Source organism: Vanellus vanellus (assembly GCF_965231255.1).
Source record: "Vanellus vanellus genome assembly, chromosome: 7".
In the NCBI taxonomy this organism is placed as follows: Eukaryota; Metazoa; Chordata; class Aves; order Charadriiformes; family Charadriidae; genus Vanellus; species Vanellus vanellus.
Window position 1 is genome coordinate 13,748,151 of NC_138912.1, and position 25,660 is coordinate 13,773,810.

General features: G+C 42.9%; 1 protein-coding gene across 1 annotated transcript in view; it reads right to left on the reverse strand.

Moving 5' to 3' along the window:
- SORCS3 (sortilin related VPS10 domain containing receptor 3) overlaps positions 1–25,660 on the reverse strand; it is a gene marked incomplete at both ends in the record, with an annotated part of 315,923 nt that overhangs the window by 82,015 nt on the left and 208,248 nt on the right. The window contains 2 exons of the mRNA XM_082486568.1: positions 5,476–5,540; positions 25,294–25,367. Of these exons, the coding sequence (XP_082342694.1) occupies positions 5,476–5,540; positions 25,294–25,367 (139 nt within the window). The remainder of the gene's footprint in view (positions 1–5,475; positions 5,541–25,293; positions 25,368–25,660) is intronic.

A 25,660-nucleotide genomic window follows, 5' to 3' on the forward strand; every position in this document is an offset into this window, starting at 1 on the left:
CAGGCTAAGAAAGGATCTCATAAGACAGAACAATCAAAGCACTGTGTCTCTGGATGTATGTAATCTAAATATGCCATCTCTGCCTTTCAACTGTTCTTCTGAAAACTGCAAATTAGGGAGAAAATGAAAATACAACTAAGATGACGGCTGCAGTGATAAAAGGGTCATATCTTTTACACTGCGGCACTTCTACAGGCTTCTTAGATTCATGCACTTGTTTGCTTTTCTACAAAGGGTGAGCACAGACCATCAAGGAAGAAAACAGTGAGTTCATAAGGGCTGGGGTGAGCCTGGTGCAGTGATTTTAGTTCACAGCCGCACCTATTAACAAGGATCTTGTCAAACTGAGCCCAAAAGGATAAAAGGGAAGTTTAGAAGGACAGTAACTAGCCTAGCAAAGCTGCTTATAGGATTCTCCATCCCATAAAACCTGCTATTGTCCTTAGTCTGTGTCTTTCTGGTGACAGCAAAACGTGGTTCAGTGGAAAGCACTGGGGGGCATGACTGAAATCCTCTGACACTCAGCTAACCATGTTCCCAGACTCAAAGACAAAATTCACAAACTGGCAGTTCCCCCTTCCATAGCTTTGTCCCACCAACAGACTCTTAAGAATGCAAATCGAATGCAAGACAGAAGTGCTGATAACAAGAATAATAATTTTTAAAAAGATATTGTCTAAAAAAAGTCACAAACTACAACCAAACTTTAATCTAATAAAGGTTCATGTCGGTGGCATGACTGAAGGTCCATGTTTAAAGGCTGCAGAGACCTGGTTCTGGGTTGAGGCACTGGGAACAGCAGGTTAATAAGAACAAAGTGGCTGATTCGGAGCAGTTGAATAGGTCTGGCGCAGCAATTAAAATGTAGTCCCACTGATGATGCTAAAGCAGCAGAAAGTGTTGCTGTTGCCAGTTCAGAGTATCTGGAGGTAATTAAAGCGTATGGTGAAAAATATCTGACCTAGCAATAGCGCCAAATAACTGGAGTATCGCAGTTGAGCTTTCTCCCAGCATAAAATACCAGTAGCAGCAGAGAGGTCGGAGTCTCAGCTGTGATAAATTAAGGTTCTTCATCAACTGACACATACAAACTTGGTCCAGAGCTACTATTCCTCAATGTGGAATCCAAGACATCTTTGCCACGGATAAAAGCAAATTCTCAGAAAACAAGAGGGTCTTATATACTGCCATGCTACCCAAAGTGCTCAGCAGCCTTGACTTGTTCTTTGAGGTAGCACTAAAATTAAGCAGAACAAGGAGGAGAGGTCAGGAGCTATATTTTTAGAAGCTCATTCCCTCCAGTATGTTCTCCCACGCAGTCGCCTGGATATTCTTATCCCTCCAAAAAGGGGATAATTTGCTGCTGCTGAGTGACAGAATGGGAAGAGGAATAAAAACCTGTCACAAATAAATGCAAATAAATCACAAGTGTTGACATGACAACTAGCTTCCCACCTGTTGGGAAATGTGTCATTTTGAGCGTGTTACACCAGCAATCATATATGCTTAAAGAATGGCACCTGATTAATATTCACAAGAAGCTGGTGGTGGAGAAGGGGGGTAGCTCACTACCCATTTTCTATTTAGTCTCTCGTTTATTTATTTTCATAGATTTTACAACACAGGGCCTATGAAAGAAAAGACAGACAAAAAAAAAAAAATATCTTCACACCTGTCTGCCTTTGGACACAAAAATAAGTTCAAGTCTTGCCTTGCTTCCTGCTGCCCCACAAAAAGTAAGAAATAATTCCCTTTAAAATATATTTTAAAATCAGGTGAAAACACACAGTTCACATTTGTGTGTGACCGGAAGCAAGAAACAACCCCATGTCCCTGCTCAAGCATCTTGAAGGGTACGATCCCTTCACGAGCTATGGTCCCATTTGCAGAGCACATCTTCCCCTATATAGAAAATACAGAGCCCCTCAACAAAAATGTCAATTAAGACAGAAGGGGGCATCCCAACTTCCAAGCTGTTAGCTCCCTCTTCTCTGAAGGGAGTTGATTTTTCAGCCCTATTTTGCACAGCCAAAAAGAAAAACGACAGCCACCCAGAGGGGCAGGTGGCATGTGCCCATCTATGCCTTTAAAGCCTTACTTACCTTTCACTGGGAGATGCGTGCCTTAAGGAAGCTTTGCCTCTATATCTAGGGATTATTTCCAATTTATATATCATCCCATACAACACCAGAATTAGGGGGTTTGGGTTTTAGGGGGTTTTGGATTCTTTTTATTATGTTCAACTGCAAAAGGAGCTGAGAAGAGCTCCCTATTTCCTAGACTGCCTCAAAAACTTCTCGTGCTTGTAACCCAACATCCAGCTACTTTCTCAGCCCATCTGTGAATGAGGCAATATGGACACCAAGCAGCCTGGAAGGTTTTCTGCAGCTCAAATCCCAGCGTCCACATACAAACCCTTCCCACCAACTTATCTCACTTCGGATTAGGGAATGGCTTTCTCAGATGTGCAGCCATTTTCCAGTTGAGTAGCTCAAAACACCTCCCCACTGCTAATTAACAGTCTCCCGTCTTGAGAATTTGGAGTGTGTTTTTACCCTTTTTAGAAGTGAAAAAACTGAAGCAACTTCTTGAAATTTGCAGTGATAAACTGCTGAAATAAGCCAAGCTACTAAGTCTCTTCTTTGCCCACCAGTCGTGACAACTTTGGTGGGAAGCAGGAGCAGAAGAGGCTCTCTCTGGTGGTTAACACCCAAAGATGCGGGTCCCTGAAGGGAGACACTGAAACAGTCAAACATGTCACTGTGCCGAAGGCTGCAAAAGGCAGACCTACGTGCAGCTTACTGTCACTTACAGAAAGGCAGGACAGCAGGAGCTGCTCTTCCTTGGAAGCGTTAACAAGCCAGCCAAAAGCGAGTATGGCTGGTCAGCATGGCTAAGGGGAGAAGGGCCATTGATGGAGACAAGTTGCATTGGCAGATCGGCTCAGCTTAAGTCAGGACCCAGCGCCAGGCGAGACTTAAAATCATAAACTGCCAGTGAAGGTTACCACGGGAGGGAGAAAAAACTAGCTGGCCTTGACAATTTTTCCCCCAAAGGAAAAGAGGATCTAGAAACGTAGAGAGAACTGTAAATTATTCCCAAGGAATTAGTTACCCTGTTTTATCTTTCTGGTTAGGTTTTCCCCCCCTCTTTTCCCTTTAATTAAAGTACTGTTTATTGCACCATATCTGTGAGTGGGGAGAAGATTATCTCACTGAACATCAGAAAGTTTAATATATCTTTCCCAGGAGTGCTGGTGGGTATTTGTGTCAGTATATTTGTAATAGTTCTCTTGCATCCAACCCTGTCCTTGTTGCTGCCTATTACACCCAGGCAGGAGGTACAGTGCCCAAGGCTCCTACATGTTTTTATAATTTAAAAATGCAAGCCCGGATTATTATTCAGCAACAATAGCTCTGCCAAGATGTCGAAAAAAATGTGAAAAACTTCATCTGCTACAAAAGACAGGAACAGATTTATCAGCTAGGCATTGGAATTAGCAACACCTTGCAAATATTTAGGGAGACTGGACACTGGGGCAGACATATTTTCACAGACCCTACCATTCCTAATGGCCGGACAGACAAAACCATGGGGCAAGATGTCTTGGAGGACAGACACCGGAGCGGTGAACAGGACTCCCACCTCCCAGTACCACGAGCTTATTGACAGCCTTGACTCATTTATGGATGAATGAGACTCTGAGCATGTCCCACCACCTGTTCCCAGCCACAGAGCATGTTTTAGGCTCCTGTGTCTGAATCAGTATTAGATAGGTTCTTGAGTCCCATTACTGCTAAAAGAAAAAAAAAAGAAAAAAATCATCACGTTCAGGAATCTCATCCTAAATACCACTTCCCTCCCCCCTTCCCTTTTTTTTTTTTTTTAATAAAAAGCATAGAGGAAAACAGAAGAAGAAAGACAAGTGCCCCCTCTAGAGGAATCATGCACTTTTCAAGTGGCTGGGGACATTGAAGGCATGGATCCTTGTCCCTGAATTGAACTGAGCAATGGGAATACTCAAATCTGTGTCTGTTAATGCATCAAATAAGTGACTGAGCCCCCAGACTGACCTAAGAGGCATTAAAAAAGCTCCCCCCACCTTTCTTCCTCCCCTCCTCCCCACTACTGAGCAAAACTTCCATCAGAAACTTTCTGATCAAGAGGAAATAACTGCAGGGACCCATTTTCCAGCAGGTGTAAGTGCCTCAGCCATTTCACTGAGAACACGAAGGCCCATTTTGATTACGCAGCCAACTAGGAGAAAAGTTCAGCCTCCCATTCCCAAGTACACAGACCTGTACCATTTCACACCAGGTGAGGCTACAGCTTTGAGGCAGCTGATGTTTTGTAACACAAACTGATATAGGTTTAAGCCTTAAAACCTCTAATTGGAGCAACGCGGTTCTTTTGTGCTGTGCTTGGCTGGGAGAGGAGTCACTTTGGTGCCGTCCCCCAGCGGGACATGCCAGCAGGGCCAGCACCGCCCGCTGGGTCTCGCCTGTGCCTGCTGTCTGCTGGGACGGTGGCTTGTGGCAGGCCTGTTTTGCTGACACTACCGGTCTGACTTTCAGTGAAACCTCAGTACCATCAACTGCCAATTTCAAAATGCTGAATTGATACATTAAAACAAGAACAAACAGCAAAGCCCCGAGCAAACAAGACCTGAAGGAAGAGAGTTGTCCGCGAACTGGGGAGACATCTTTCAAATGAAGCATCTACATCCTTGACACATCCAATATTCAAATAGCTGGGTGAGCAAGTTTAAACTTAGTTTAAAAACAAACTCTATCAGCAGTTTGTTTGCTTACTTGCTTGGGTTTTTTTTTTTACTTGCTTTTGGCCACTTCTCCCAGCATCCCTGCAACACACAGCAGCAAAGGCACTGAAGAAGCCTCCCTACCTTGCCCACCCACCTGCCGGCCTGTTTTGCTTTTTCCACATATTCAACAAACAGCTGTCACCCTTGAGCTTTTATTGCCTGGTTATTTATTCAGCTGCCATCACTAAATAGCAGTGGGAGGCCAACGCGTGATTTTAGAAGATCCGCAGCCTCAGAGAAGCCACCTTGATAGACAGGAGCTTGTTCGCACAGCATCGGGCCTACGCAACACTTGACTGGAACAGTGAAAAGTTTGCAACCAACAAAAAAGGGGCCTTTTCCTCCCAGAAAGGGGAGGAAACTCTACAGCCTCAGTCCTATGTTGCCTTCTACACTGTAGTGTAAAAGGGACACATGTCCCATTGCTGTGTAGCACTGAGCTGGAGTAAAGCTGGCTCCACCCCAGGAGCAGATACACTACCATCCCTGTGAGAAACACCTAACACGCTTTGAAGAGAGTGGTGGAAAAAGTTCCACACCCTTCCTGTCAATTAAAATGTAAACGGGGAGAGAAAATGAGTAAAGTGAAGTTCCATTCCCACTCCATTCCTGACTCAAAGACCACTTTTTCAGCATTGGCTGTGGGCACTCACGTCCATCGGCCGTCCGGGCTTCCATGTGCACAAGGTCAGGTTCTTTATCCAAACCGGTCACCGACCTGGGGGGAGAGAGAGAGACAGACAGACAGACAGAGAGAAAGAAGGTAGCTGTTAGAGATAAAAGGCTGCAATCCGACAGAGAGAGGATGAGTGTCGTGGTTTAGGCCAAAATCCGCTACTGGGGACCTGGGGAGCCCCAGATGGGACCAACAGATCCCATCTGATCTGGTTCAGTTTTGCCTCAAACCAGGTCAGTGAGGAAAATCAAAACCAGTTCAAGGCTACCTTGTGACACCTGGCCTGCAGGTCCCTCCCTCCTACCAACTTGTCTCCTTTGTGTTTCTACACAGCCCGCTGCCAGAGGCCATATACCAACCTTTAAGATAGATACCTTCCCAGGCACCGGGCAGTGAACTTGCCTATCCCTTGTCTACGAGACCAAGGCTACAACGATCATTCTTGTGTGGCAAAGCAAGCTGGTTCCAAGATCCGGTAAAAACAGAGCTCTGTTTTAATGCTGAAGGAAAGACGAGAGCACGGCAGCCTCGTGCTTATAGACAGCAAGTAAAAAAGGGGGTTTACTTGGCTGAACAGTGACATGAGAGACTGAGTTTCCTGATCTGCTCCTGGTTTGCTGGGTAATCTTGTTATTGTTTACCTCAGTTTCCCCATCTTCAAAAGAAAGAAAATGATGCACATATGTATGGTGAAGTTCTGATAGAAAAAACATGAGAAAGTATTTATTATTCACCCCATGATCCCATGCCATGGTCCTTGATAATCATGAAACAAGGTGTGATGAGTTGCTTTAACATCATTGGTTGAAACCCAAGAACCTCAAGTCAAATCTTCCTGTGCATTGTTATTTTCCTCCCTAAAAATGTTTTGCAAAGCACATTACAAGGATAGTTTTCCTCCTGGCAGAGGGAAAGTCAAGCCCAGAACAGAAATGTTATTATTAGTGTCCCGGCTGATAAGAATCACTGAGAGATGAACATTTAGTCCTAGCAATGGCTAGCAAGGGAAAAAAAAAATCCATAGATGTCCACGTGATTTATGGAGCTGCTTCTCCTGAGTTAACCAAGGGGTTAGATTAAAAAGGGACAACGACAAAAATCAGTTTCTAATTTGGTGGAAGCTGAATTTGATACAGTAGATTGTAAATAATAAGATTCCCTCTGAGCCAGCCAACGTTCACAATTCCCTAACGTTCTGAAACACTTTTATCACAATCTTTTGCTGCTTTCATCCTTGGGGCATCAACAGCTAAAACATTTTAAAACAAAAAAAAAAAAAAGAAAAAAAGAACAAACAAAAAAACAAAATACAGATGCTCTGATACATTTTTGCCGATCTCACAATAAACATAACAATTCAAGCAATGACAAAGATAGAAATGTGCCGGAGTTCAGCTAAGATCAGCCAGTGCTGCAAATGCCAAAGCAACTACATTATGACCCACTGCGTAGGGAACTGAAACTGGCACTGCTTGTTAACTAGAGCACCGCATCAATAGCGAGTCCATTCACAACGCACTGTGAATTGTGGCCAAAAAAGCCCAACACAACAAAACAAAGCCGCACAGGCAGAGCTTTCATCATTCTACTCCCAGTGTGAAATAGTCCGCTCCTTAATCGCTACCATCAGTTTCAGGGTGATCCCACAAAGAAGAAAATGCCGTTTGTTACCGGTAAGGATGCCAGAACGGGCCTGAGTCACTGTGACCTTGTAATTATTGGGGTCAAATCTTCTGAATATCTGGACACAGTTAAAAGTGACAGTAGGACAAACAGAAATTCCTTAAAATGTCAGTGAAAAACATTACGGTGTGCAGCAACATTATTTCCCAGTATATATATAGAAAGCGCACATATCTTTCCAGTCCACAGCAGAAGTTTTCTGCCTTTTTCCCATAAGTAGCCCTAAATGCTTTAATTTCAGCTGTTCAGCAGTCATGACCCTTGCCTATGACATGCCAGTTGGGACAGAGGTACGTGCTTACCAACATGTCTATCCATCACAACTTTATCAAATGGAGTGGTAATTTCAGCACTTTCAGCACAGGTACAGATCGGGAACACGCCAGGGACCTGCCCCGCAGCCCTTCCCAACAGGCTGCTTACTGAAATCCAGCCTTCGCCCTGGAGGCTGCGCTCTCCAGGCTTCCCTCTGGAAGCCAGAGGCCAGCCTTCTACCCAGAGCCGTTTGCTGTGCGCTGACACCGTAATGCCTGGCTGCCCCACCTGCTCCCCACGACACCTCCTGCCTCCCTCCCCTCCACATGGAGGGGGCACTGTGCCTCCCCCCGCAGCAATGGGGCAAACCTACTCCTGGCCCAGGGAATAAGACACATCAGTAGAAGGCCTGCCGCAACAATACCCACTTTAAAAGGGACCGTAATTCAAAGAACCTAAGCATTTCCAAGCAAAACCCCAAATACTCATTATCGTTGTGTGTTTGCATACACAAGCTCTGTGGATTGACTCCACCTATAATGCCTATTATGGGGGCACCAGGGGATGACAAGAGTCTCCTGAAACACGTCATTCTAGCTTGAAGTTCTCTCCCAGTGCCATCTACTTGTTTCCGTAATTAGTTCTGACAAGCCTGATAGTTCTTTTCAGAACTATGACGGTGAAAAAAGGACCAGCATACAGCACTCCCCTAGTACTCCTCTGCTCGCTGAATACCGTACTTCAAGTGGAAAAGCTCACAAAGCAATCTCCTGCAACCCAAAAGCAAGACAAGCTCCTGTTATCTGCAGGCAGATAACAAGCCTGTAAAGTAATGCTTCGGTCATCCTTCCTTCTCCCAAACCAAGTCGCTCTCTTCTATCAGAGACTCAGATTGCAAAACAAATCCTCAATCAATGCTGTTTCTTCATGCCTTACCTCACGTCTCTTCCCACCGGCAAAGAGCACAGCTTTGCTTTGCAGTGCTCTGACTCCTGAATATGGGTATTTTCAGTAAATGGTCTCTCATCATTTGTCTGGAGAAGCTTTACACGAAGAATGCAAAAAAGTCAGGCAGTGGAAAGAACAAGACGTGAACGCAGGTCCTGGAGCACAGCTGCAAAAACGCACACACGGACTGTAACACTCTGCCTTTACCCCATGTAGCAATTTCTCTGGTCTTGAGAATTCACTTACAACAACCTCTTGGGTTTGGCAATACAAAAGCAGCAACAAAACAAGAAGAGAGACCTTCACAGCTTTACATTTTCTCATACATTATCTCTCTGAAGAACATTTGGAGTATGCACTGCTCAAAACTATTTGAACATCCAAAGTTTGATGAGGACAGATGTCAGCATCCCCTGACTTACCGTTTCCCTTGCATGTACTCTACAACCGAGTGGAGGCCACAGAGTGGGGAGGCTGGGAGAGGGTTTCATGGTGCTCTGACTGGCAAACAGCTCTATTTCAGAGGCTTACAAAGACAAGAGTATTCAACACCACTCAGAATCCGAAGCTCAGCTTAAAAACCTGCCACATGGTCACACCTCAGGCTCCACGCACAGCTCAGCTCTGTGTTTCATATGCGCACAAACTCCAGAGAGCAAAAACTAAACCAAGGTCCACAAAATGCACCCATGTGCCTTGGATGGCCGTGGGGAGGAAAAAAGGGCACTCTTGCTGTGAGAAACTCTGCTAACTCAACATCCTCCACCATCCCATTTCATTTATCACCACTCAGATGAGAAAATGCTGAGAGGATGCAGGCAGAAGTGACAGGAAAGGTCATTTTTTTTTTTTCCTGCTGACACACTCCCTTACTGCTGAAAAGGCAGTTTTCGAAATGCGGAGCCTGCAGCCAGTATTGCAGCTGGCACAGGATCATTGGCCAATTAAGAATTCAAACTACCTCTTAATCCCATTAGGAAGGAAGCAATGGTTACTACTTTTTCTCTATCTTCTGCTGCTGCTTTTCTCTTTTGTTTTCATGGTAGCTCTTGGTTTTCACGAGACCTTTCCTCCCTTCTTTTCAGAAGAGGATTGTGTGTTCTTGAAAGCTGAAGCATGGGTAGGATCCTGGCAAGATCCTTATCGCTTCTGGAGGGAAAAGCGTTGTGCATGGATGCACGTTTACTGGGCCACTCCGCTAATATTTCCTCTCTGACCGGGAGAGAGAGCAAGCAAGAAGGGCAAGGAAAACATAGTATTCTGCGTTGTAAGTAGCTATTCCTGAAATACTTCCATATAAGACTCTGTGTAGTTCAAAATGAAAAATGCTAGCATATGCAAAGAAAGGGAAGAAGAAATACACAGACTCTCTGGGTTACCTGCCTACCGCACACTTCAGCTCACTCTTTCTACAACTCTACTGCCTTTCCATGAAATAAACCATTTTTGCATTTTTTTCTACCCATTTTCCAGACATCAGGCATTTAATGACAAAAGACAGCATTGACATTTAGCTACTCTAGCATCTTAGATCAAAAATGCTGAGCAATTTGTACTGCCTGCTATTGATCCTTCCTCCCTAAACCATCAACAGAGAATAAGAGATGCTCTATTCCTCCATCTCCTGGACCCTTTAGCTTGGCAGGTGGGAGTGGGTATCACTAGACAGGAGCAACATTTGTGTTAAGGATTTACAACAAGGTAAAAAATCAGGTCACGGATATCAGCCTTTCAAACTTGGTCTGGAATCTACTGGACTGAGCTTTTTGCCAGGGGTGTGCCTGGTTTCTGAGCAGTGAAGATGGCATTCACCAGCTCTGGCTTTGAAAACAAAATCAAAACTTTTACAACGGATTGAGGCTTTCCCAAGATGCTGACTTAAAAACTCATTTTTGCAGGTTGGGATGTCAGACTGAAGGCAATTGTCACTGCTCGTGTAAAGAGACGGAGGAAACAGATGGAGACTACTTAGCAGGATGTTGTGCAGTAGATAAGGGCTGGAAATGGGAAGGAACAAGGCACATTTATTGTGCAATAATATGTAAAGGGGGAAAAACATCCTCTTGCTGCAGGCAACTGCAGTCAAATTAGTGGATGCTGCCAATTAGTCTGCTGCAATATTAAATGTATTCTGCCCCAGAAGTGAATAAGCACTTCTGTGTGGCACCAGGCAAGCAGTGCACAGGACTAACTCATCCGTGCAACAGAAGGACCACGTCTATAGGGGCAGATGGAAGCAGAAACTGCTCCATACAATTCCTGCTCAGCTGATCTGGATCTTTTCACATAGCACCATTTCTAAATTATACATACCTTTCCAACATGGGCCAAGAGGCTATCTTCTCCATCTGATATGGCATCACGTTTGTCGAGGTATCAATAACTGCAGTTACCTTCAGACGGTCAAGGGGATTCTGTGCATTCATCTGTTATTTACTGCAGTCAAGTCTAGAACTAGCTCCCCCAGGCATTAACTCCGTGCATGTAACAACCAATATGCACACAAGCTGCATACACCCCAGGCCAACAACACACCATAAACTACCCTAGTTAAGAACAGACACAAATGTTGAGCTGTTGGAGGAAAGAATATATTTATTAAACACATAAATACAGTATCATCCTCTGTGGCTGAACAGCGGGAGATGCTGCTGGATGGGGTAGGATGTGATGAGGTCTCTGAAGAGTTATGGACAAAACCTCCTTGCACAGCATATTTCAAATTAAGCTTAGAAAAAAAGCTGGGCAGGAAGATACTGTAAGAAAGTGTCTTAGCTAGGTCCCTGGAGCTTTCTACGTCTTTTCCAGTGCTAATTTCAGTGATGCTACAAATCTGGACATCGGCAGAAGTAATTGTTGTGAGACTTAGCTTGCAAGATGGCAAAAAAATTGTCAAGTGTTTATTCTCAGCTAATTTCTTTTCAGCAAAGCCAATCCTTTTGAAAAAGGTCCCAATGAATTTTAAGGAGGTGTTCTGCCTGGTATCTCAAAGGAAACAAAACTTAAAGTGTTCACAGCATCTGCATGTGCTTCCACATACGCATACATGTATCTGCCTACCTGCGTCTCATCCCCACAACCTGCTGAATGTCTAAACCTGTAAATTACCTGTAAATTCAGTAGATTATGGGTCCCAGAACTACAAATTTGCTACACACTGTTGTTTCATGGATATAGCAGGCCAGGAAGAGGAAGGAGGTCCAAATCAATCCTCTCCTCGAGGGAAAAGCTGACATTTAGGCTCAATCATGTCACCAATCACTAGAGAATCCACACAAGACTGCAGGCTCTGCTGCACACAGAAATACTTTTTTTCTCTTCGCAGTACATAAATGGTGACCCTTTATATTACAGAAATTAACAGCAATGGGAGAGAAATGCCACTGAACCTGAGAACACTTTTAAAGCATATTCAACAGAACAAAGCTGCTGTTGATTCATGCTTTTTTCTTTTCCCTGTATGCTAATACCAAAAACTAAGAAAGTACATATAATTCTATGTCTAGGTCTCATCTTAGTCCTTTAAAGTTCTCTGGCATTTCTTCCCCATCCTATACTATAAACCCCAATAAACATAACCAAATTTTTGTGAAATCAACTCAAATAAGCGTGTGGGTAGAAGGGTGGAGATCCTTACTCACAGCCCTGTCAAGGTTGGAAAGGGCCAGCAGCACAGGCAGGGCACGTGCTGGATGGAGGTGGCATCTTAATTTCCCAGTGCTGCCTGAAATAACTTCTCATGGGGACTGAGACTCATGCAGGGAGCAGATCTGTCAGCTCCGTCAAGCTGGCACTCGTAGCGGGTGTGCTCCCAGGTGCAGTCACCGTCCTGCGACTTACTTACGAACTAAGTAAGCAACTCCCATGCAGCCACTTCTCCTGACTCACCAGGCTACAGCTGATCCGGGCTATCTAACAGCAGCCCTGGGGGCTTATCCTAATTGAATACGAAGGCTTTTTTTGCCAAGTCCTAGTACCACCAGCGTCCGGATACGGTGGAAGTAATGAAGCATCAGCTCATCAAGTTAAGACGTTATCGCCTTGAAGATGTCTCAAAGCTTCAGCGCATGATATACCATCAGCTCTCTGTCCCACGTGCATCCAACGCAGACAGTGATGCTTTGAGGAAGGCATTTCTAGAGAGGGGATTTACCATGGGATTAGAGGTCTGCAAACTTCACGGTGGACAAGTTTGAAATATATTCCAATAGAAGGGTTTGATTCTATTTAGCTTTCTGAAGAAAGGGACACTTTTTGCAGGACACTCTTTTATTTTTATTATTAATATTCTAAATTCCAAGTCCTTTGAGGAAACAAGAATAAAACTACATTTTTTGAAACACCAAAAAATTACAAACCTTTAGCTTTGTCTCCTTTCTTATCCTTTTTTCATCCCTCTTTTTTTCCATCCCCCTTTTTTGGAATAAGAGAGGAAAAAACAGGAAAATAGAAGTGGAAATCTGAAATGCAGAAATTACTGTGTACGAAAGTCATTTTGGTGGTCAAAATATAAGCCAAATTATTGGGGGTGGGGGGATCCACAGTCCGGAGGAATTGTTTGTTCTACTTAACCAAAAATCTTTGTTTCACAATGGAAAAATTGGGAGTAGAACAGTTTGTGAGGGGTGATGGTGATGTCGTGTATGTTTTTTTCAGCTTTTTGGAAAAAATAAACAAATTGGGGAAATGACATTTTCTAGCCAGCTACGATTTGCGCAGATCTGTGAAATTCAAGCACAGAGTTTTTGTTTCTCTTCCAAAACTGATCACTGACATATTGAGTGGCTTTCATCTCTTTCCCTGCATTTGGTTTGAAATTAGTTTAGTGCCTACTATATTATGAAGCCCAGTTAATTAATGTTTGCCCAGTGCTTGGCTACCCTTCTTTGTAAGTCCTGTAGATAGGGAATTGCTATAGGTTATTGCTTTGGTTTTTCAGGAAAGACGGATCAGCCCTGTTTCTGACCGCTTTTGAAAAGCCAAGTACATGCCGAACAAAGCCACCAGCTCAGCCTGTCAGTCCTGCAGCCGAGGACTTCAGTGGAGTCGCTGCTTCCCTCCCCGGAAGGGAATGTCTAGAAGACTCATAATATTCCTCTGAGTTTGTCTCCTAGCAAAAGCATCTTAAACATGACCCGTTCAAGCAATGTTTTACCCCAAAAGAAGGATTCTCAGTTCACTGTGTGTTTAATTGCCCTCATTTGTATTAACATTTTCTGTCTGCAAATATGACACGCCTGAAACGCTAAGGCTCAGTGATTCAGCTATTAAGAGAGTCCTAGGCAGAATACACTGCCTCTGAAAAGGTTCAGAGAGAAAGCATCATTTAATAATGAATGCAGCAGCAGATGAATAAAAATAAAACTTAAATTGTCCAAAGAGGGGATGCCAGTATGAAACTTGGCACAGGGAAAATGTATAGGACATGCTGATGAGCCCCATATGCCTCTGGGCATTGTACATTGTATTAATTAAGGAAGGACGAGTCTCCACATGCCCCGTTGCAGGATATTATGAAGAATCACCCTGGGATAACATCTAACATTCTGGAAATAAGCTTGTGGTTCAGTTTATGCATTTTTGGAGAAAGGCAATGTGAAAAACTACATTTCTGTCACAAACCTTTTGTGACAGTTGTTTCTCTGCATTTCAGATGTTAACCTGAAGAGAACAAAGGGCTTATTTCATTCTTTGACTTTTAACCATCAGCCAGGAAAGGAAGAGAGGGTGGGGTGAGGTAAGAAGAAGAAAGGGAAGGAGGAGAAAGACAAGAATAAACTACTCTGTTCCGGACCAGCAAGCATAAATGCATCCACGTGTCTCCTCGCCCCCAAAAAATCACACTCAATTAGCTGCTGAGAGCGAGATGCTCATTTGTCCCAACATCCACAAGAGGAAAAGACAAAGAAGCCAGAAACAAAAAGGATTCTGGCAGCAGACAGATATGCAAAGACAGGCTCTGTCTGTAGAAATAGCAAGTCTGCGTGGCTATGATGGGTAGAAGCAACAGCGACACGAGGTCTGCAGATCACCATGTGTCTCATGACAAGACAGGTTTGCATTCCAAACAGACACATCCTCACAGAGACAATAAAGGTGAGATGAATGAAATGGCCACAGCCACTTGCAGGTCCCTCCATCAGTGGAAGAGAGGCACTGTAGCAGGAGAGACCACAGAAACCACGGAGCTTTTGTGGTTCCTTTGCTTCAAGTTAGATGGATGCGCAAACAACAAGCAGACAGGGCTGCCCAGGGAGCTGAGCACTAGACACACTCCCAGCTCTTCACAACGGCAGGATCCCAAAGTGTCGCCATCCCCAAAGCATTACCCTGTTCAAGTACAAATGCTCAGGGCAGAACGCTGCAACAGGAGTTTGTGCTACCCACACGTCAAGAAGTAAAGATGTGAGGTCAAGCTGTAGGTAAATCAAGAGCTTCTCTTTGTTGGGTTCTTAATCTGTTGTTAGAGATGAGCAATAAAAGGAAAGAAAAGTACAAGGCCAAATGAAAAGTAATACTCTGCTGTTTTCTAGCCTCGAGGCAAATTCCAAAGTGTCAACATACTGTTCAAATCTAATGATTTGTAGAAAGAAAAAAAAGAATTCTGGAGAAACTACAGCAGATCTAGAAATGGCTTTAGGGAGTCACTATTACAGATTGGCCCTAAAATCAATATTATAATGGAACATGTCTCCTTCCCTCAAAGATTTTCAATCAAACCCTGAAAACCAAAAATATTGTGAGCAAAGCCTAAGAACCTTTCTGTACCCTCTGGCCAAAAACCTGGCAGGTTTTTGGTTTGTTTTTCTTTATTTTTTCCAATAAAAAGCAGGATTTCCTCCTACAGGAGAAACCCCAGATCTACTGAAATCAGCTCTGAAGTCTACAGGTATTATTTATTATTTCCTCGGTCCTTGCTGGCAGTCACAGGTCAGTATGTTTCTCTCTTAAACTCAGCTGCAGAACTTCTGATATTCCACTAAACATGGAAATGTGTCTACATCCCATTTTTATTGCCTTGTGCCCAATGGAGGACAATTATCTGTGAGATAATTACAGAGCTATGATAACCACTGCTATCTCCTATTCCAATTAGCTCACTACAAATATGCAAGTAAAACAGCCTCACTCACTGGCTTCTCATCCTTGTTCTGCATATGATCAGCAAGAGACAAGTTACTGAATCAACATTATTTAAAAGAACCTGTAGTGCAGCTAATAAGATACTCCTTCCCGCTCTTACGTTCTCATGTAGCTTCATGCTCACTATGCTTAACAATAGCAGAATTAAACTCATCTCATTCTACAGAGGAGGCTCAGGGGAATGCCAGGGAACGAAAGGATGGGAGTTTCAATTTCTTCTCTTGCCGAGAATGAATTCTGCCTCATATAACTGCTGATGAATTGTCGTTTTAAGAGAGTTTGTTAATTTCCAACAGGCAGAAGGCAAAAAGAGGGACCTCCTTATCTTTAATGGATGTTATTGAGCGACACAAATGGCTCACGTTTAAATGAATGCAGAAACATCTTGTCTGTTTTGCCATGATAAGACTGTTCTTTCTGCACAGCATGGGTTTAGCTCCTTCTGTTAAATAAAACAACTGTTTTTGTTCAACTTAATGGCAGGCAAACTTCCAAAGGTTCAGAGGCTGAAGTCAGTTCAGAGAAATGAACTGGAATTTACCTGGGTCCTTCCTGATTCTTCTTGAGACAATCTACCTGAAGAGCTTTGAGGTATGACTGAAAATCTAGTTTCAAGCAAAAATGGTCCCTGAAAATATTGATGTACTTACTGAGGATAAATTCTCCATCAGATTGCAACCTTCTCCAATGCAAGAAAGCTTCCAGCCCCAGCTGCAGTAAAGAAATAACAGCTGTAATAACTCCCACAAAGGTGCGTCTCTTGAAATCCAAGTGGGCTCTTTGGGATGAGGTCTGGGGCAGAGGAGAGCCTGGGTCCAGGAAAGATGCTCGCTCCCTGATGCCGGCAGGTGTTTTGCCACTGAATGAAAATGGCTCGAAAATTACGCCCATAATCAGAGTATCTGAAAAGGTCATTTCCGAACTTCCCAGAACAGTGGTGATTTTTAAAACAACTCCCAAATGTTTTTCTTCCAGTCATCTGAAAACAAGAGGGGCTCTCTCCCATGCTGAAAATTCACCCATTTGCCCAGAAACAGAGAGATCAGTGTGGTATAGAACAAAGGGCAACACCTAAGCCAAATCCCCCCACCACCACCAAAAAAAAAAAGTAGGAGAATAATCCTTGCTAACCAGAGCATGCAAAACACGATACTACTGTCAGCCCCGCAGCCTAGTTTTTGATTAGCTTTGCCAAGCTCTGACAGTACGGGAGATCCCCATAACGCCTCAGAGAGATGCATTATTCAATATATTAATTAGAGGGCTGGTTTTCATCACTGCTTCCTACAAAGTATCACAAAGAATTACTCTGGGACTGTTACTGACAGGCTGAAATTAATTTGTGTTTGAGTTCACGTGCACCAGGGAGAGACAGAGTGAAGTCAGCCCAGGCCGGCTGCGAGAGTCTGCGGTACAGCATTTCAGGTTCCCACATTGGCCTGTGAAACACAGCGATGAAGTCTGGACATCTTACCTGGTACCTTGTCGCACGAGAAGGAAACAGATCCTTCCACCATGCGTTGTCCAGACAGACATTGCATTGGGATCCAGTCCAGGGATCAACTTTAATTGGGAGAAACATTCAACAAATTCCTCCTTAGATCTTTCTTACTAATGGTTTATCCGGTCTGCTCCAGTCTCAGACACTTAGTCGCAAGAGAGCGGGGGCGGGATTACAAAGTGATCCAAGATTAGCAATGGGGGAAGGAAGAGAAGAGACTGGCTCCTGGGACATAAAGAAACCTGACAGACGAGACACCAAAGCAAAAGGCTTTTTGATGGCTGAAAGCCCTCACTGCAGTACGATACGTGACATTTAGTGGTAAGCATTAAATTTAAAACCAATGAACAGAAATATTTCAGCCCTTACTTTTCCAGTCTTAAAAAAAAAAAAAAAAAGAATCACTGCCAGCCACAGTACATTAAAGTCATAAATATGGCTAACATCACAAATTGTACTAAAATCACAACAAATCACAAATTCTAAAAGCCAGATAGTATTTATGTAAGGACATCCACCCATAGTTACATTAGTGGAGAAGGCGTAATCCTTCCTTCTGCAAGATATGCTGTGTTTCTCAAGCAAAGGGAGGTTAGAAAGAAAAGTTCCTCAAAGGTGACTTCTTCCAAAATTGCCCTCTCTGAGGGTATACACCACTCATTGAAAGAACTCACTCTGGCTGTGATAGCAGCCAGAATTTCAGAGATGGTATGGGAATTGGGAGTTTGCTATCATGGGGCTGTCTTCTTGTGGTTCATTTATTATGTAGCTCATGGGTTTTAAAAGGAGAATTTAAAGTATTTTAAATTATTTTCCTTCATGATCACACACAATCCTTGTAGTCAGCATGCTTTTCTTTGTTTCTTGCTAAAAGAGCTTTGAGCCCAGGGAGCCCAATAGCATGGCATCCACAGGACTCTAAAAAAAAAAAAAAAAAATCAAATAATTATTTTCCTAGGAAAACAGACAGTAAGGACAGGAGCATCACACAACAGCAAAGTCAAGCAATGCTCATCCTTTAGGAGTTCTTCCAATGCATCAGCTAGTATTTAGAGCTTAAATTCATAGTAAAGAGACTGTTTGTATCAAATTTGCTTTGTAATAAAAAGTCGTTAGTCATCATAAAGTGTAAATATACAGCAGAAACCCAAATATCTTTGCTTCTAGACCCAGGTAAACTAGAAAATATTCTATAATACTCCTCCAGTAGCCTACTAGGGGTTTGCACCACCTTCTACAAGGATGCTTTCCCAGATCCAACTATTTGTATCAATCCCTCATAAATTAGTTTAAAAAAAATAATGGACGGTGCTCAAAAATGGGAATGGCAGTCTGAATATTACACTAACCACAGGCACAAATAGAATAGAACAGGAAGGGTCTATGCAGCCTCTATAAAACAGTCCTGCAGGGCTTCCCAGAGACAGAAAGTACAGGATTTTACTTTCCTTTCCTTAGGGTCATTTAGGATTTTATACTCTTAGAGATCCATGAAATCTATCACAATGCTCCTGGAAGAACACTTAGCAATCTATAGCTGAAAACCAGGATAGGATTAAGTTTAGGAAAAAATATGCTCATGGACAAAAGCAAAATATAAAATTTACAAAGGTTTCTCAAACTTTGTTGATCACTCTTGTAAGCTACTGATCACAGTTCTGAAGAAGTACATGATAAGCTCATTGAACATCTAACTTGGAAATTAGGGACTAATATCCGCTCTGCATCGCAAAAGGCCAAAATGGGAATAGGAATCGGGATCACTCTACACTGGCTTTATCCAGACACTTTGTTTCAGACTGCACTCTTTCCCTACTTTAAATTTAAAAGCTTGTATTTTGCAAAATGAGATTTTATTCAAATTTAAAAATCACTTCAAAAAACTTCCAAAAAAAAAATAATTTCAGGATGTTCCTTTGTTTAATTTTTTTGAGAGAAATATTTTTATAATGTTGACATGAATTCTAAAATATCTTTATCGCCTTGAAACTTTTCCAACAAAAATAAACACTATTTCAGCCAATAAAAAGTATCCAACTCTATATCTAGGTTCCATTTCTATCTCTGCCACCGAGTTACTGTGTAATCACAAGCTAGTCAGCTATGACCTAATGTTTGGAAACGTTAATTATCTATAGTGCCAACTTGATTTAATTGCAGGCACACAAAATTAAAAGAAAATCCCCAACCTCACAGTTCCCCCCCTTGCCCATCTTTTCAGTGAAAAGGAAAATAAAATTGGTCTTATTATCACCATAGGGTTGTGATCTTTAGTTAACTAATGTGACCTTGCAAAGAAATCTTTAGATATATGTCAAGACCTTTTAAGAAGGTCTCATCTCTCCTGAACTGCTATTACAGAGCTTGAGGCTAGAGTCTGACAATTTTGTCCCCAGCCTAGTAGAGTTCACGGTCGTGGTGGCTCCAGTAACACATTCCAGATTTATGTTAGCATTAACCTCCGGGAGAAAAAACCTTTCCCAGGTGTTCTCACCCAGAGGGGGTGGGAAGCAAGTCCCTTAACACAGGCAAATGGGTCATTAGCCCACGGGAGCCTCCAGTAATTGGTCCCTGTTGAGCTGTTCATGTGCAGTCTATGTGAACAGCCACTGGGTACATTTCTCCATGATGCTATAGGCGGTGTTATCCATGGCTGCCAAACTGGAATTTCTCCTTTTATCCACAGCTCCATGTACGGTAGGGTTTCAATGCTGAAAACCGCTAATGCAGGATTACTTAATAGTCAATTTGACATTTACAAGACTATGTTTTCTTAACACTAAACTTGGCTGTAAAAAAATCAGGCGATGTTTCCCCAGCACTATGCAATGACACCATCTGGTAGTTAATGATTAGTGGGATTTACAGGAGAGACAGGCACATATTTGACTAACTGTTTCATTGCTGGCAAACTAGTCAAGTAAAGGAAACCTTAGCTCTATCCAAAGGTCACTTCTGGAACCGCTGCTGAAACAGTCTGTGTAGACCCAAATTGGCACTGGGATTAGGAAATATCAGTGTTATCACAGAGACGAGGAAATAAAAACAGACACAAACCCCTGCCCAACTGCAGATCCAAACCCAGATCATAACCTTTGAAAACATTGAGGTAAATCCCTTATCTTCTGCTACATTACTCTCAGATATCCAAACGAGCCTCTGCTATAGTGTTCATGAAATTCAAGCTGCAAATAAATAGAAATACACTGACTAAATTTTATCACTCTTCCTATCCAAAGTCATGACAAAAAAGACTGAAAACCTTGCCCTCAAGAGACAAAATTTGCTGGCTCATGCCTCAAACAACTGTGACAGAAAAGCCGTAACTCCAAAGCACAGCCGAAGTGGATGCAGAGCCTCCTCCCTTCTCCCAGTGAAAGCACAGCCTGCTCCCTTAGAATCATAGCATGGCTTAGGTTGGAAGGGACCTTGAAGATCATCGAGTTCCAACCCCCAATTCCCTTCTCCTGATTTTCAATCCCTGGTTTTCAAAACAGTTGTGGCTGGCATTCACAGATACCAAAACAACCAGAAATCCAGTTGGTTATCACAGAAAGAGAAAAAATACAATTCTGGGGAGACTCAGTGAGGGAATCAGCAGTGTATTGGAGACCTGCTTCTTACACCACGTTTTTCCTATTTGCAGATACAAATGCTGCTCCTTGAAGCCAGGCTACTGCACATCCCGTTTTCCTCCTCCTGCTGCCTTTCCCCTCCTTCCTCGCCAGTGTTTTCTGTCCAGCTTTCATCACTAGGGTGTATTTCCATGTCTTTTACTGACTGGGCTCATCCTGGGCACTGACTTCGGTGCTCCAAATATACCCACAGCCACCAGAAATACTGTGCAGATTTCTCCCTCTTTTCCACACAAATGGTTTTTCCCCACTGTTACCGCTCCTGGGCTTCGACAGAATCACCCAAAGTCCCAGAAAGCGTGTTTAAAAAAAATAAATGAGAAAAGGGTAAATGTCTAGATGTACCAGGGGAGAAAAAAAAAAAAGAAAAAGGAAAATGGTCCACCGGTCCACCACAATGGTCCCCCATCCACCGCAACAGATTCCCCAGTAATGAAAGGAGGCAGGAAACATGAATGAGTCCTCCAACAAATAGCAGCCTGGGCGCACCCTAAGAAAGGGGATGGGTGTCCCAAGGAATATAGCTCTGTCCTCTGCACAGGATGGTGGTCCCTGCGTCAGCTCAGCAAACGTAGGCAGGGCCTCCAAAAACAGATGGACAGGGGATGATATTCACAGCCATTTAGCTGATCAGCCAGGAAAGATAGGTCACCTTGTGGGACTCCGTATTTTGAAGAATCAAGACATAAGATTAAAAAAGGACTTCATATGCCACTAAAGCATCTTTTAGCTCTCTAGTGCCCTTCAGTGCTCTTAATCCACTGCTGTAGCACCTGGCATCACAATATTTGAGTACTTCACCCACTACATCCAACAAGGAAAATAAATGTTCTCCTATCCCAGTCTTACCTAGGGGGTAACAAGGCAAAGTCAGCTTGAGTCACTCAAGATGACATGGAAAAGCTGTGGTCCAGCAAAGTGCCAAACAAGGCTCGGTGAACACTCCATTAACCAAACTGTCCTGCCCACTTGCTTAGTCCTGTTGTCCCACCACGGGAAAAAGCAGAGGCAGGAAAGCAATTTAAGGACAATTCAAGTCCTTTGAGTTCTTATGGGAACAGAGACAGCATTTAGTCAGCACAGAACACACCATGTGTTTTACAGACAGGGAAACTTCCCTAACATTTCTACAGTACAAAATATGGACTGTATTTTTTATATCCCTCCACATGACAGCACAGGTGTCTAAGTTACAGTGAGAGAAAATGAAGAGGGCCCAGAGGGAGCTGCAGAAATGTGTTTTAAAAGAACATTGAGTAGGTCTTTAACAAACTTTGCACACATGCTGGTTCCAGTTATCTTGAGTAATTTCAGAGTGATGAGTGATCTGGGAATTTCTGTAACACAGTAGCGTAAGCTCCTATTTCCAGCCTTACAGGATCCGAAGTTATTAAAATCTCTGAAGCCAAGGCACGTGGGAGCCAAATTTGGATGCCTGTACTCACATCAAGTAACACATACTGTTCAAGCTCTGCCACTGCCATCAGTGGGTGTAGCTAACAAATGAATCACTACTACAGAAGCAGAGATCTCAAATCCTAGTTTTTGTAACTATGAGTGGCCCAGAGATGAATCTCAGCTCATGCACAAACTTTGAGCTGGCTGCAGGAACTGATGAGAGATGTCCCATAAACTGCGGGATATGTGACAACCATACGGGATGAGAACATAAAACTACAACCCAGTGATTAACACCAACATCTGCAACTAAGGAAAAGCGTTGGGTTTGACCAGTGGGGAGCCACCGCAGAGCTGCTTGCCAGAGCTACAGAAAAACGCACAGTGACCTGTGTGTCTGTGACTATCAGATAGGTTTTGCTTACTCTGCTGAGTGAAAATTCAGACCCCAACCTTACGAGTTCTGATGCAATTGTAATTTTCTCTGGCCTTAAAGTCTCTATATCTGAGCGCTCTCAGGGAAGGCATAATTATTTGGAAAGGTCTCAGAGACAAAAATAAGACCTCTGCCTGTCGGGCTGACTGATCTCACCAACCAGGTGAAGATTACAGCCCTCACAAGCCCGTTCACGGCAGTCTGAGTGATGCAAGTCATGCTTTGAAGGCAAAAACATTAGGCAAAGGCTGCCCCAGATAAGGCCAGCTGCATTCAAATCAGATGAAGACTGTCCCATTTGATGAAGGATGCTTACCTGAGCCCCTACTAATAAACAACAAAGAGGAGCACAAACAAGCAGCTCACCTCTGATTTTGACATCTCCCTTTTGTTGTTATTTCACCTCTCCTGGAAGTTTTAATTAAGAGGTTTGATAATGTAGTTTTTGATAAGCTAATGAACTCCAGAGTAGTGGCTCGTGTTGCTCTGAAACTTACAGCTATACCCACTTTCTCCTTCTTTTGTAGCCTAATAAAAAGAAATCACCAAATTCCCGAGGCTAAAGTGTTCTCCTTGCATTTCTTTTTCTGTACACGTCTTACAAGCCAGAACTTGTAAGTCATCACAGTTTGCAGCTTTAAAAAGAAAGAAAGAAAAAAAAAAAAAAAAAAAAAAAAAGAGGAAGAAATCAGACAGCTAAAGGGAGTTATTATGTTCCAAAATTTCAACATCTCTGACCTCTGCACTATGAATTGGTTCAAATCTCTCTCACTCTGGGAAAAACCTAATTCACTCTCTCAGAAAGTTTGTCAATGGGACTGTACTGTTTCAGAGTGGAATAAAGATTTCTAGGTCTATGCCATACAAGTTTTAACTATAGAAGACTTTTTTCTACATTTTTTTCTACATTTTTTAAGAGAAAGAGGTACTTGAAACAGAGGCTTTATATAATGCACTGTTAAAAAGAAGCATTCAAACTGTGCAGATTGTATGAAAAATGAGCTAGATTGTGGAAAACAATCTACAGGTTTGGGTGTCAAATGCAGAAAGACAAACAGGCAATTTCCACTGACCATTATTATGTAAAAGTAGAAAATAAACCCCAACAGCAGAGCCTCTCATTTAGAAAGAGATTCTGCTTTGTTCCCAAGTCAGCCCAGCCCTTGCACTTTATCTTCCAAGAAAGCCTCTCCCCTAAGCTCAGCCGTGCTATTTGAAGGTTAGGGTACAATTATCCCATAGGACCAGCTATTCTACACCACAGAAGGATACACCTGGAGAGGATCCACACTCACCTTTCCCACGTGCACCTAGCATGAATAGTGAAACCAAAGGATTTCGGATAGTTAGGTCAATCAACCACCTGCCACCAGAACTAGGAGAACATAACCACCTTTCCTTCACTATGGAAATGTGAAACAGTGACATGGTCAGACAAGGTTCTAGATCTTTGGTACGTTTTGCTGGTCTATGTGACTTAGGAGCCTTACAGCTTCCTTTCTCAGATGTTCAGAAACCTTCTCGCACTGTCCAAAATCCACAGGCACACTGAGGGAAATCTCCAGACCTGGTGCCAAAACCTCATGTTTTAAATGTGAAAGTCTAAAGCTGTTTATAGAGATTTGCAGAAGGACCTAGACAATTTGAAAATCCTGTGAGGTGTCTATCTTCACTGCAAGGTGTGGAAATATTGGAAATCCAATCTACAGATATTTTGGGCCTGGATTCCAGATATTTTAATGATGCCCAAGAATTTCTATGAGAATTTGACTCTAAGACACATACATCATGCTTTGCAATTGGCAGTCAATTCTCAAGTCCTCCAAATCCTTTTTATTTTTGACTTTTCAAAAAAAGAGCCTCTGTTTTTTTTAATAGTACCATCTGTTTTGGCCTTAAGACCCAGACACTTCTTCAACTATTCACAGATTCTGTAAATCAGCACTTCTACATGTTCACACACACACGCTATCATCTGGAATGTAATACAGTGTTAAGAATCTGATTCCAGCCCCAAATCCTCAATTTAACTAGAGAAGGCTACTGTTGGGTTTTCTCTTTCTCTTTAAATTCAATCCTTGGACCTTCACATGGTGGAGAGAAGTTGGGAAAACCAGCATCTGAAACGGAGGGGCTTGGAGACAGGAACTAAATTTGTTTAATCATCTGTTTTTAAGACACTCTCCCAATTTTGGATGCTGACGCTTGGGAAATTGAAAGGAAGACAGTCCCAAAGCAGATTTTTAGCAAACTGTTTGCAGATCCTGGGCTCCCACCAGTCAGTAGAAAGAAACTGGCTCCTCAGAGAGTGATTCAAAGCAGAGTCTGAATCATCCTTTCTCCCACCGTTGCATGAGGAGACTGGTCGGAGGGGCTGGCTCTGCACAAAGACTGTGTTGTAGGCTAAAGTAGCTCTCAGAAGGGTTGAAAAATAGGAGTTCTAATGACCATAGCTTTGTCACTGAAGCACTGGGCAGTTTATCTGTGTTACTGTAAGTGGGTACGTAACAAAGAAGCAGGAGTTTTGCAATTATGAGAGACTTGTATTCATCTGTGCAAGATACCACTGTTATCAGACAAGAGGTAGAAATATGGAGACATTCAGCTATAGCACTGCAAGATACGTACTATGGACTGAGTATGTAACGTTTATGGACTGAGTATATAACATTGATGATGACCAAAACCAAGGGCATACCTAGCGTTCAGGTAAAGCAACCAAACCCTTCAAATTAGATGCCCTTCTCCCCTCCTTGACCTGCCAAAAGCAAATCCAAGCCTGAGGGCATAACTCACCAGTAAAACCTGTTTGGAGTGACCTGCTCATGCATGAGCTGCCATTTTCTTCCAAAGTCCATGGAGCTGTACAGCTGAAAGACAAAGAGAGAAGGTATAAACTTTGAGGAAGCAGAGGAAGGACTGCCACAAAAATAAAGTATTAAAATCAGCTCAGATTAAAGAACAGGAATGGATTGTCCTGCACAGTTATGGATCAGCCTTGCTGCCAGGAAGGCTAATAAGGCAATCTCCTCCCCTCACATTTAACCCAGACTAAGCTGCTGGGACTCAAAAGCCAGTTGGCTCTTCCAAAACCTTCTCAAACATTTTTGTACTTCCCGATTTCAGCTGTCAACACATTCACTTCAGCTGCCATATGACAAAG